Here is a 13236-nt window from a genome sequence, read left to right as displayed (position 1 = left end):
CTGTTGGTTTTAGGTTGACTCTCCTGGTTGCTGGCTTTGGGGCTTTTTTTTTTGACTGCCTGAAACATAAATCTAGGGGAAACATGCATTGTGATACTCTTAAATATTCATTAGAAATGCTGCCGTCTAACAACTTAACTATAGTCGAACAACGGGTTAAAAAGTTATCTGACAAGAAGTCACGCTAGCTTGGCTTGTCTCATCAAAATTCAATCATTTGTAATCTTCCTCGAACACTAGCCAATAGGTAAATACAGCAAGGTTAGTTTCAATTGAGATGTGTTAAGGTACATCATGTGGGTTATGATGTGCTAAGAGTCATGGGTAAAACTGAATGTTTTCATCTTTTCAGCTTTGTTAGGCTAACTAAGTAAAACTGAAGGTGTTCATCTTTTCAGCTTTGTTAGGCTAAGTAAACATACGTGATATTGGAATTCACGGGGAGACGGTAAACCATTGATTAAAGCGTATTTGTTTCAAACAATTCAAAGCAAGTTGTCTTTTCATAGTTCAATGTCAGTCTGTTGCCAGTGGCAACATTGCTTCTGGATTGCACTTTTGTGCATGTATTTGAGTGGGCTGCAGATTCTCGTGTGTATTAAACTGTCGTACCCTGAGTATCGAACCATTTTGCAGTTGTGACATCAAGAGCTCAGTCTGTTCCTACCAATAAAATATTGATTTTAAAATGCAACAAATAGGCCTAGTCTTGTGTTCATATTTACAGAAATGCATACATTAATTGACTTGTCAATGTTGATGTTTGTTTGGAATAGTAACATGTAATGGTAAATTAGAACATGCTGGTTATCAAGGCTCAGACATGACTGTAACATATTAAGATTTTGATGGTGTTTCTGCGCTGGTGTTATGAGTAGTCGCAAAGGTTGTGACTTCACAATAAGAGCCAATGTTTTTTCAGATTGCGTGTTTGCACTAAACTGAGTAGCACTTGATACATGTACATTGAGCAAAAATATAAACGCAAAATGTAAAGTGTTGGTCCCATGTTTTATGAGCTGAAATAAAAGATCCCAGAAATGTTCCAGACAAACAAGAAGCTTATTTCTCCCCCCAAAAATGTGACATTTGTTTATCGCTACCAAGATAATCCACCCACCTGACAGCTTTGACAGATCAAGAATCTGCTTAAAAGGCATCAATACACAGGGGGACCTTGTGCTGGGGACAATAAAAGGCCACTGAAAATGTGCAGTTTTGTCACAACGCAATGCCGCAGAAGTATCAAGTTTTGAGGGAGCGCGCAATTGGCATGCTGACTACAAGAATGTCCACTGTTGAATGTTCATTTCTCTACCATAAGCCGCCTTCAATGTCATTTTAGAGAATTTGGCAGTGCCTCCAACCGGCCTCACAATCGCATACCACGTGTATGGCATTGTGTGGGCGAGCGGTTTGCTGATAACGTTGTGGAAAAAAATGCCCCATGGTGGGGTTATGGTATCGGCAGGCATAAGCTAGACGACGAACACAATTGCATTTTACCGATGGCAATTGGAATGCACAGAGATGCCTTGATGAGATCCTGAAATCTGTCTTGCCATTCATCTGCAGCCATCACCTCATGTTTCAGCATGGTGAAGCACGGCCCAATGTCACACTGCTCTGTACAACATTCCTGGAAGCTGAAAATGTCAGTTCTTCCGTGGCTTGCATACTCATACACCCATTGAGCATATTTGGGATGCTCTGGATCAACGTGTACGACAGCGTCTTCCAGTTCCCTCCAATATCCAGCAACTTCGCACAGCCATTGAGGAGTGGGACAACATTCCAAAGGCCACAATCAACAGCCTGATCAACTCTATGTGAAGGAGATGTGTCGCGCTGCATGAGGCAAATGGTGGTCACACCAGATACTGACTGGTTTTCTGATTCACGCCCCTACCTTTTTTTTTTTAAAGGTATCTGTGACCAACAGATGCATATCTGTATTCCCAGTCATGTGATATCCATAGATTGGGGCCTAATGAATTTATTTTGGACTGATTTTTTTTTTTTTTCATTCTATGAAATGTAACGGTCTTTGAAATTGTTGCATCTATATTTTTGGTCAGTGATTTTTAACACTTCCACTGCTTTTGAGAGGTTTCCTTTTTCCCGTCATGCTTAACTTTGTCTTCTGGTTACGGTTATGGCAGTTAAAGATGGTTTCTTTTTTTTTAACTAGGTGATGTTTCCATTTTCTGACTACATTGATGTTTTTTAAGTGTGTGTGTGTGTGTGTGATTTTATTTATTTATTTTTTAAATACCATAGTCTCCAGAGGGAGATCTGTCGTGCTTTGTTGGACTGGACCTTCCTCAGATTTCGACTGTGGCGAAATGTATCCACTTTGATTATTAGTGATTTGATGTAGTAGGCTTGGCTATACCTGACTTGTTGTGGTTATAACCTGGTTTAGGGTTACAAAGACCTGACTGTAGCCCAATTTTGCTTGATCACATGAGACGCAATGTAATTTGAATGACATCAGATTGGGGGGATATTAGTGCTTTGTGAGCTACTTGATCATTGGTTAGTGAATGTGTCAGCATAATAAAAGCGGTGGCTCTATATCTGGTGAGCTTCAGATGTAAGCTGTACTGTGCATCTCTATGGCTTTTACTCTGACGCATCCCATCCATTCAACTAATTATCATTACTCATGCTTGTTGTTCCTGTTTGCGTGGCCTGATTTTTCTTGATTCTAACTCCATACAGATATTTCCTCCGTCTCATTTCTGCTCCTTCCTAAAGATGACTTACTTATTATGACCTCCCCTCTCCCAACAATTAAGTGATTTCTCTCCCCCCCACTGACTTGCTTTTGTTCCGTTGAATCTAACATACCGTACTTTTTGTGTCCCCATATTTGCAGACGGCAACTCCAAACTAACATGGCAGTCAGACTGTGCGACGTGGCTTCTCTGCTTAGAAGTGGTTCGTGGGCGGCAGAGCCTTGGACTGGGGTTGGTGGCACTTCTTCTTCTTTAATTCATTTGGCCGATTTATTATTTTTTTAAATGCTCATCATCTCAGGCCATACCAATGACTGACTAGCTCTCACCAATTTTGCCAGAACTGTCTTTTGTGTTCAATATTAGGCTAATTTACGGTGCTTTTCTATTTTGGTTACGAGAAACTTGTAGTAGTCTGTCCATTTTTTTGGTATGGTCTAAAACTGTCACTTTGATAATGACTGTCTAAAATGTATGCACTTAGAAAGTAGTATAGCATTTGAAATACTTGTAGGGAGATGTAGTTTTTTGGAGAAGTATGACATCCTATCCTGTAGTACTTTTGGTTTTTGTAGTGCCATTATTCTCATGGTTGTAGTCAAGCAACTATTTGTATTCACAACACTGACTTGAATGATGGAGATGACCTACTGAATTTAACGGTCCGTTAGGGCTGGGAATTGCCAGGGACATCACGATACTTAGGTGCCGATAGGATATATTTTGCAATTCTATATGTATTGCGATGTAAATGTTCCAAACATATTGCTCACTAGGTCTGCTGCAGAGAGACGTGAGATTTGAGAAAATGTGCTTTTGATGAGTCATGGAAATAAGTGCTGAGAAAATGTTGGCTCACTATTTACAAAGAAGATGGAGAACAAGCTATTGGATGAAAAATACCAGTTTTGGCGCAGTTACTGCCAACTAGTGTTGGCTAACGCAACCTCGCAAAAACAAATCGATCCTTGGAGTCAAAGTAGCGATATTTTGGCCAAAATAATATTGTGGTATGCCAAATTATTACATTCCTCCCCCCAATCATTGCTATATATACAGTTGTGGCCAAAAATATTGCCACCCTTCCAATTTTTTCAAATAATGCCCCGTTTCTATCAGATAACGGTTAATTTAACCATCTTTTGGTGTACACATACAGTTGAAGTGGAAAGTTTACATACACTTAGGTTGGAGTCATTAACTCAATTTTCAGCCACTCCACACATTTCTGGTTAACAAACTATAGTTTTGGCAAGTCGGTTAGGACATCTACTTTATGCATGACACATGTAATTTTTCCAACAATTGTTTAGACCGATTATTTCACTGTATCACAATTCCAGTGAGTCAGAAGTTTACATACACTAAGTTGACTGTGCCTTTAAACCGCTTGGGAAAATTCCAGAAAATGATGTCATGGCTTTAGAAGCTTCTGATAGGCTAATTGACATAATTTGAGTCAATTGGAGGTGTACCTGTGGATGTATTTCAAGGCCTACCTTCAAACTCAGTGCCTCTTTCCTTGACATCATGGGGAAATCAAAAGAAATTGGGAGCAATTTCCAAACGCCTGAAGGTACCACGTTCATCTGTACAAACAATAGTACGCAAGTATAAACACCATGGGACCACGCAGCCTTCATACCACTCAGGAAGGAGACGCGTTCTGTCTCCTAGAGATGAACATACCTTGGTGCGAAAAGTGCAAATCAATCCCAGAACAACAGTAAAGGACCTTGTGAAGATGCCGGAGGAAACGGGTACAAAAGTATGTGTATCCACAGTAAAACGAGTCCTATATCGACATAATCTGAAAAGCCGCTCGGCAAGGAAGAAGCCACTGCTCCAAAACCGCCATAAAAAAAAAATCCAGACTACATTTGCAACTGCACGTGGGGACAAAGATCGAGCTTTTTAGAGAAATGTCCTCTGGTCTGATGAAACGATAGAACCGTTTGGTGGAAAAAGGGGGAGGCTTGCAAGCTGAAGATCACCATCCCAACCGTGAAGCACAGGGGTTGCAGCATCATGTTGTGGGGGTGCTTTGCTGCAGAAGGGACTGGTGCACTTCACAAAATAGATGGCATCATGAGGCAGGAAAATTATGTGGATATATTGAAGCAACATCTCAAGACATCAGTCAGGAAGTTACATTTTACATTTACATTTTAGTCATTTAGCAGACGCTCTTATCCAGAGCGACTTACAGCTTGGTCGCAAATGGACAATGACCCCAAGCATACTTCCAAAGTTGTGGCAAAATGGCTTAAGGACAACAAAGTCAAGGTATTGGAGTGGCCATCACAAAGCCCTGACCAGAGGACATTATTCCAAAAAGTATGATCTTTGTCCTCATGTGCAGTTGCAAACCGTAGTCTGGCTTTTTTTATGGCGGTTTTGGAGCAGTTCAACTTCAGGTTGTCGTTTTTTTTTTATAGGACTTGTTTTACTGTGGATAGTTTTGTACCTTTTTTTTTTTTTCTCCAGCATCTTCACAAGGTCCTTTGCTGTTGTTCTAGGATTGATTTGCACTTTTCACACCAAGGTATGTTCGTCTCTAGGAGACAGAAGGCGTCTCCTTCCTGAGCAGTATGACAGCTGTGTGGTCCCATGGTGTTTATACTTACGTACTATTGTTTGTACAGATCAACGTGGTACCTTCAGGCGTTTGGAAATTTCTCCCAAGGATGAACCAGACTTGTGGTCTACAATTATTTTCTGAGGTCTTGGCTTATTTTTCATTTGCTTTTCCCCTGATGTCAAGCAAAGAGGCACTGTTTGAAGGTATGCCTTGAAATGCATCCACAGGTACACCTCCAATTGACTCAAATTATGTCAATTAGCCTATCAGAAGCTTCTAAAGCTCTTGTGATTTGCACAAAGTAGATGTCCTAACTGACTTGCCAAAACTATAGTTTGTTAACAAGAAATTTGTGGAGGGGTTAAAAAACGAGTTTTCATGACTCCAACCTAAGTGTATGTAACCTTCCAACTTCAAATGTGTGTGCATTCTTACATTACAACCTTATTCTAAAATGGATGAAATATTTTTTTCCGTTCAATCCACACACTACCCCATAGCGAAAACAGGTTTCAAGTTTTTGTACTTTTTTTATTTTATTTTTAATGAAAAATAAACCTTTTATATTTAAGTATTCATATCGTTTGCTATGAGACTTGAAATTGAGCTCCGGTGTATCCTGTTTTTATCGATCATCCTTGATGATTGTACAACTTGGAGTCCACCTGTGGTAAATTCAATTGTTTGGACATGATTTGGAAGGTCCCACAGTTGACAGTGTATGTTAGCGCAATAACCAAGCCATGAGGCCGAAGGAATTGTCCGTAAAGCTCAGACATGATTGTGTCGAGGTACAGATCTGGGGAAGGGTACAAAAAAAATGTCTGCAGCATTTGATGGTCCCCAAGAACACAGTGGCTTCCATTCTTAAATGGAATTTTGGAACCACCAAGACTATTCCTGGAGCTGGCCGCTCAGCCAAACTGCGCAATCAGGGAAGTAGGGCCTTGGTCAGGGTGTGACCATTAAATTATAGTCACTCTGACAGTTCCTCTGTGGAGATGGGAGAACCTTCCAGAAGGAAAACCATCTCTGCAACACTCTACCAATTAAGCCTTTATGGTAGTGACCAGACGGAAGCCACTCCTCAGTAAACAGCACATGACGGCCCGCTTGGAGTTTGCCAAAAGGCACCTTAATAAAACACTTTTTTAATATATACTGGGCTAGTCAGTTATGAACAAATTCTTATTTACAATGACAGCCGCCTCTGGCCAAACCTGGACGACGCTGGGCCAATTGTGCGCCACCCTATGGGACTCCCAATCACGGCCGGTTGTGATAGCCTGGATTCGAACCAGGGTGTCTGTAGTGACGCCTCTAGCCCTGAGATCTAGTGCCTTAGACCGCTGCGCCACTCGGGAGCCCTAAAGGACTGTCAGACCATGAGAAACAAGATTCTCTGGTCTGATGAAACCAAGTTGGAAGTCATTGGCCTGAATGCCAAGCGTCACGTCTGGAAGAAACCAGACACCGCACATCACCTGGCCAATACCATCCCTACCGTGAAGCGTGGTGGCAGCATGCTGTGGGGATGTTTTTCAGCTGCCAGGACTGGAAGACTTGTCAGGATCGAGGGAAAGATGAACGGAGCGAAGTACAGCGAGTTCTTTGAAAACCTGCTCCAGGGTGCTCTGGACCTCAGACAGGGGTGAAGGTTCACAACGACCCTACGCACCCAGCCAAGACAACACAGGAGTGGGTAGTCACTGGATGTCCTTGAGTGGCCCAGCCAGAGGCCGGACTTGAACCCGACCAAACATCTCTTGAGACCTGAAACATAGCTGTGCAGCGATGCCCCTCATCCAACTGACAGAGCTTGAGAGGATCTGCAGAGAAGAATGTGAGAAACTCCCCAAATACAGGTGTACCAAGCTTGTAGCGTCATACCCAATAAGACTCGAGGCTGCCGAAGGTGCTTCAACAAAGTACTGAGTATTTCATTGAAATTTTTTTTTTATATATATTTGCAAAAATTCTTAACCTGTGTTATTGAGGGGAAAACTATTTAAACTGTTTAAAATAAGGCTGTAACCTAAAAATGTTAAAAGTCAAGGGGTCTGAATAGTGTTTGTATGCATACATACTAGACAAAATATAATATAAATGCAACAATTTAAAGTTACAGTTCATATACATAAATTGGTCAATTGAAATTTCCTTAGGCCCTAATCTATGGATTTCACAACTGGGTATGGGTGCCATAGACCCACCCACTGGGGAGCCAGGCCCAGCCAATCAGACGATCCCACAGGTGAAGCCAGATGTGGAAGTCCTGGGCTGGCTTGGTTACACGCGGTTGTGAGTCTAGTTGGATGTACTGCCAAATCCTCAACCACGTTGGAGGCCGTTTTTGGTAGAGACATGAACATTAAATATAGTCATCCAACAGCTCTGGTGGACATTTCTGCAGTCTGCATGCCAATTGTACACTCCCTCAACTTGACACATCTGTGGCATTGTGTTGTGAGACAACTGCCCATTTTAGTGACACTTTGTCCCCATCACCAGGTGCACCTGTGTAATGATCATGCTGTTTAATCAGCTTCTTGATATGCCACACCTGTCAGGTGGATGGATTATCTTGGCAAAGGAGAAATGCTCACTAACATGGATGCAAACACATTTATGCACACAATTTGAGAGAAATAAGCATTTTGTGCGTATGGAACGTTTATGGTATCTTTCAGCTCATGGGACCAACACTTTACATGTTGCATTTATTCTTGTTGTGCGTGTATCTATATATCCATCTCTACATGACCAAAAGTATGTGGACACCTGCTCGTTGAACATCTCATTCCAAAATCATGGGCATTAATATGGAGTTAGTTCCCCCCCTTTGCTGCAATAACAGCCTCCACTCTTCTGAGTAGGCTATCCACTAGATGTTGGAATACTGCTGCGGGGACTTGCTTCCATTTACCCACAAGCATTAGTGAGGTCGGGCACTGATGTTGGGAGATTAGGCATGGCTCGCAGTCGGCTTTCCAATTCATCCCAATGGTGTTCGACGGGGTTGACGTCAGGGCTCTGCAGCCCAGTCAAGTTCATCCACACCGATCTCGACAAACCATCTAGTATGTCACTTTTGGGGCGGCAAGTAGCGTAGTGGTTAGAGCGTTGGGCCAGTAAACGAATCCCCGAGCTGACAAGGTTAAAATTTGTCATTCTGCCCCTGAACAAGGCAGTTAACCCACTGTTCCCCGGTAGGCCGTCATTGTAAATAAGAATTTGGTCTTACTGACTTGCCTAGTTAAAGGTAAAATAATTTTAGGTAATTTAAATTTCTGTATGGACCTTGTTTTGTCATGCTGAAACAGGAAAAGGCCTTCCCTAACTGTTGCCACAAAGTTGGAAGCACAATCATCAGGCATGTATTTTTATGCTGTCGTTAGGATTTTCCTTCACTGGAACTAAGGGGCGTAGCCCGAACCATGAAAAACAACCCCAGACCATTATTCCTCCACCAAACTTTACAGTTGGCACTATGTATTGGGGCAGGTAGTGTTCTCCTGGCATCCGCCAAACCCAGCTTTGTCTGTCAGTGTTAGATGGTGCAGCGTGATTCATCACTCCAGAGAACGCATTTCCACTGCTCCAGAGTCCAATGGCAGCGAGCTTTACACCACTCCAGCCAATGCTTGGCATTGTGTATGGTGATCTTAGGCTTGTGTGCTGCTGTTCGGCCATGGAAACCCATTTCATTAAGCTCCCGACGAACAGTCCTTGTGCTGATTTTGCTTCCAGAGGCAGTTTGGGACTCGGTAGTGGGTGTTGCAACCAAGGACAGACTATTTTTACGTGCTTCAGCACTCTGCGGTCCCATTCTGAGAGCTTGTGTGGCTCCTAGACCAGTGCTCCCCAACCCTCTTCCTGGAGATCTACTGTCCTGTGGGTTTTAAGTCCAATCCTAATTTAACACACTTGATTCTACTAATTAGCTGCTCAACAAGACCTTAACTAGCTGAATCAGATATGCTAAATTAGAGTTGGACTGAACCTACAGGACAGTAGATCTCCAGGAAGAGGTTTGGGCAGCCCTGTCCTAGACGTAACATCACTTACGGTAGACCGGGGCAGCTCTCGCAGGGCAAAAACTTGACACTGACTTGTTGGGAAGGTGGAATCCTATGACGGTGCGACATTGAAAGTCACTGAGCTTTTCAGTAAGGCCATTCTACTGCCAATGTAGAATGGCAGCCCCTCGGCACCTCATTCAGAGGTTGGGCAAAATGCGGATGACACACATCCCCCTGTCACTGTCACTCAATCAGGCAGGCACAGGTGCCAGTTCTCCGGTAGATTACTGTTCGCTTCCAAATTGCTATTTGCAAAACGCTAGTTACTCTTAGCAAGTTGCACATATGCAATTCTGGTTAAGAAACTTTAGCTCTAATACAGTGGTGGTATACCTAGATCTGCATATTTATGCTACCGCATGTTCTGAATCGGACAGGAATGTGAAGATTTTGTTTGAGTATTCAAATGTCACTACTGTCCCCTGGGAAACACTATTCCAATCATATAATTGTTTTATTACTATGATTCTAACAGTTCACCTAAGTGTTTTGAAAATCTCAATGGCAATATTTGGTTAAAAACATTTTGCAATTAGTTGCAAACAGCCTATTGTGCAACCCTACAGCAGTGCAGGAATCGAACCCACAACCTTGGCGTTGCAAACTCCATGCTCTACCAACTGAGCCACACGGGACTGTGGTTTCCCTTAACACGTCTAAACTTTGCACTTATTCAAAGGAAGTCAATGCACCTCTCTCATATTTGAGATGCCATATGAAGGATGGGTCAGTTAAAATTAAAGTATCTATTTTTTTTGTATTTTTTTCTGACAAGTCTTGACCTGGGCCAACTTAAAACTGTGTAATTATGGAACCAGGAAGTTGATAACTTGATTACAGTAACACATTGCACTTTTCATGCTCTTTAGTGAGGTCCCATCCCTCTAACACGAAGGGAAATAACACATTGCTGCAGCATCCTGAAAGTTTATTTAACTTCTGCTATAGTCTAAGAAGGGGAAATTTATATAAGCCCTAGGCAGAGGGTACAAATAGTTTTCGCCCCTCTGGAAGCTTCTTTCTCAGAACTAAGGATCCAAATAACGTTTTGCGCGTGTTATTTTACACATTCAAGTTTCTCACTGCTTTGCTCTCACACTCTTCTGAGCCCTCACCCGACATGATGTACCCTAATGTCTACCTCATATTTCTGAACAGGTGAAAATCACCTGGTGGCGATTTTGAACGAACAATCATATTTTATTACTGTTCAAAAGTTTGGGGTCACTTAGCAATGTCCTTGTTTTTTTAAAGAAACTAAAGGTCTCGTACAATGCTGTGTACTACTCCCTTCACAACAGAGGAAACTGTCTCTAACCTGAGTGGGAGGCCCCGGTGCACAACTGAGGCCAGCATTCCGGAGCTTCCTCTTCACTGTTGACGTTGAGACTGGGGTTTTGCAGGTACTATTTAATGAAGCTGCTAGTTGAGGATTTGAGGCATCTGTTTCTCAAACTAGACATTCTAATGTACTTGTCCTATTGCTCAGTTGTGCATTTGGGCCTCCCTCTCTTTCTACTCAGGTTAGAGACAGTTTGTGCTGTTCTGTGAAGGGAGTAGTACACAGCGTTGTATGAGATCTTTAGTTTCTTGGCAATTTCTCACATGGAATAGCCTTCATTTCTCAGAACAAGAATAGACTGACGAGTTTCAGAAGAAAGTTCTTTGTTTCTGGCCATTTTGAGCCTGTTATTGAACCCACAAATACTGATGCTCCAGATACTCAACTAGTCTAAAGAAGGCCAGTTTTATATCTTCTTTAATCAGGAATAACAGTTTTCAGCTGTGCTAACGTCATTGCAAAAGGGTTTTCCTAATGATCAATTAGCCTTTTTTTTTTTTTAAATGATCAACTTTGATTCACTAACACAACGTGCAATTGGAACACAGGAGTGATGGTTGCTGATAATGGGCCTCTGTACGCCTATGTAGATATTCCATAAAAAAATCTGCCGTTTCCAGCTACAATAGTCATTTACAACATTAATAATGTCTACACTGTATTTCTGATCAATTTCATGTTATTTTAATGGACAAAGTGCTTTTCTTTCAAAAACAAGAACATTTCTAAGTGACCCCAAACTTTTATGTATGTGGTGAGAACAAATATAAACGCAACATGTAAAGTGTTGGTTTCATGAGCTGAAATAAGAGCCCAGATGCACAAAAAGCTTATTTCTCAATGTTTTGCGCAAAAAGGTACCGTGACGAGATCCGGAGGCCCATTGTCGTGACATTTATCCGCCGCCATCACCTCATGTTTCAGCATATTGCACGGCCCCATGTCGCAAGGATCTGGACACACTTCCTGGAAGCTGAAAATGTCCCTGTTCTTCAGTGAATTAAATGTAACCCATTGAGCATGTTTGGGATGCTCTGGATCAACGTGTAGGACAGCGTGTTCCAGTTTCCGCCAATATCCAGCAACTTTGCACAGCCATTGAAGAGTGGGACAACATTCCACAGGCCATGATCAATAGCCAGATCAACTCTGTGAAAATGTGTTGTGCTGCATAAGGCAAATGGTGGTCACATTTCTGATCCACTCCCCTACTTAAAAAAGTAGAAAATATTGTACATCCTGAGCAGAAATCTGTCTTTAGTTCCACATATTCCGGAACTGCAGCCACTGAATTATATAATGGGGATACAATGGCCTATGCCTGTAACACACGTATCTGGGAGGGCTGTGTTTTCAGGTTTTAAGTCATTTAGGCCTAATAGTCATAATCTTGAGTACTCTGTGATAACTAGCATAGTGTTCATCAGCCTATTATAATGGGTCTCCTCACACTAATTGGTGTTCATGTAATTGTATTCTTTTTTTTCTTTTTACAGTTCAGTCCAACTTTACACAGTTCCCAAAAGTGAGAGGCTGTAAGCGTGATATGGTGTCATAGAATGGCTTCAGTTTGAATTCAATCCTCAATGTGAAGAGCATCCTTTAGCGATCCAATATGTCAGCTTGCTGTTGGCTTTATTAACATGAGCTGGCTTCAAATACATGTGTATTTGAGTATCTGGTATTTAATATACTTTTTTTCTGTGCGCATTTAAATATACACACAGCTCAAAACAAGTGTTTTTATTAGTATTTTACAGGTAATTTGTAAAAAAGAAATTAAATAAAAAATCTTTACCAAAATTATTTTAGTTTTCAAATACATTTTAGAATTTTAAATGCTTTCCAAGTTTATTTCCAAATTCATTAATAAAAAAACATGTATTTTCAAATAAAAGATATAACTTTGAATGTTTGTAGAAGTAATTAATGTTTTTGAAATGGTATTTGTACCCGGTCTGTTAGCATGTGGACTTTTCTGTCTCTTTAGCAGGTAATTGCAGCCATGGAAACACAGCTGTCCAATGGGCCCACTTGCAACAACACGAGCAACGGTCCCTCAACAATCTCAAACAACTGCTCCTCTCCGGTAGAGTCGGGGAGCATGGAGGACAGTAAAACTAACTTGATAGTAAACTACCTGCCTCAGAACATGACCCAAGAAGAGCTCAAGAGTTTGTTTGGGAGCATCGGGGAAATTGAGTCCTGTAAATTAGTTCGAGACAAAATAACAGGTAAGGTATGCAGATGCCACTGAATTGTTAAGAGCTATTTTGTTGTTTTCTTTTAAAGTTGTAAATGTTTATTTTTTGGGAGGGGTATATCAGTTGAGACCACAGCCATGTGGTGGTTTATGGGTGGATGATGTCATGGGCATTTGCCTCTCTTGCATCCATTTTTTCCCCCCCTCACTAACTTGATGCCATTTTATTCTCCAGTGTCATAAATTATGGAACGTTGTGCTTTTTATCCCCAATTAAAGCATGAATC

At 41.6% G+C, this 13236-nt stretch overlaps 1 protein-coding gene across 5 annotated transcripts in view; it reads left to right on the top strand.

Moving 5' to 3' along the window:
• elavl2 (ELAV like neuron-specific RNA binding protein 2) overlaps positions 1–13236 on the top strand; it is a 53295-nt gene that overhangs the window by 18277 nt on the left and 21782 nt on the right. For 3 of the 5 annotated variants that reach the window (XM_029759749.1, XM_029759751.1, XM_029759748.1), the window contains exons 2-3: positions 2882–2972; positions 12737–12980. In XM_029759749.1, the coding sequence (XP_029615609.1) occupies positions 2901–2972; positions 12737–12980 (316 nt within the window). In that variant the 5' untranslated portion in view covers positions 2882–2900. The remainder of the gene's footprint in view (positions 1–2881; positions 2973–12736; positions 12981–13236) is intronic. The other 2 variants (XM_029759750.1, XM_029759752.1) reach the window with 2 other exon arrangements.

Source organism: Salmo trutta, chromosome 8 (genome assembly GCF_901001165.1).
Source record: "Salmo trutta chromosome 8, fSalTru1.1, whole genome shotgun sequence".
Lineage (NCBI taxonomy): Eukaryota > Metazoa > Chordata > Actinopteri > Salmoniformes > Salmonidae > Salmo > Salmo trutta.
The sequence above is the reverse complement of the archived record's forward strand: the minus strand, read 5'-3'. Positions and strand labels throughout refer to the sequence as shown.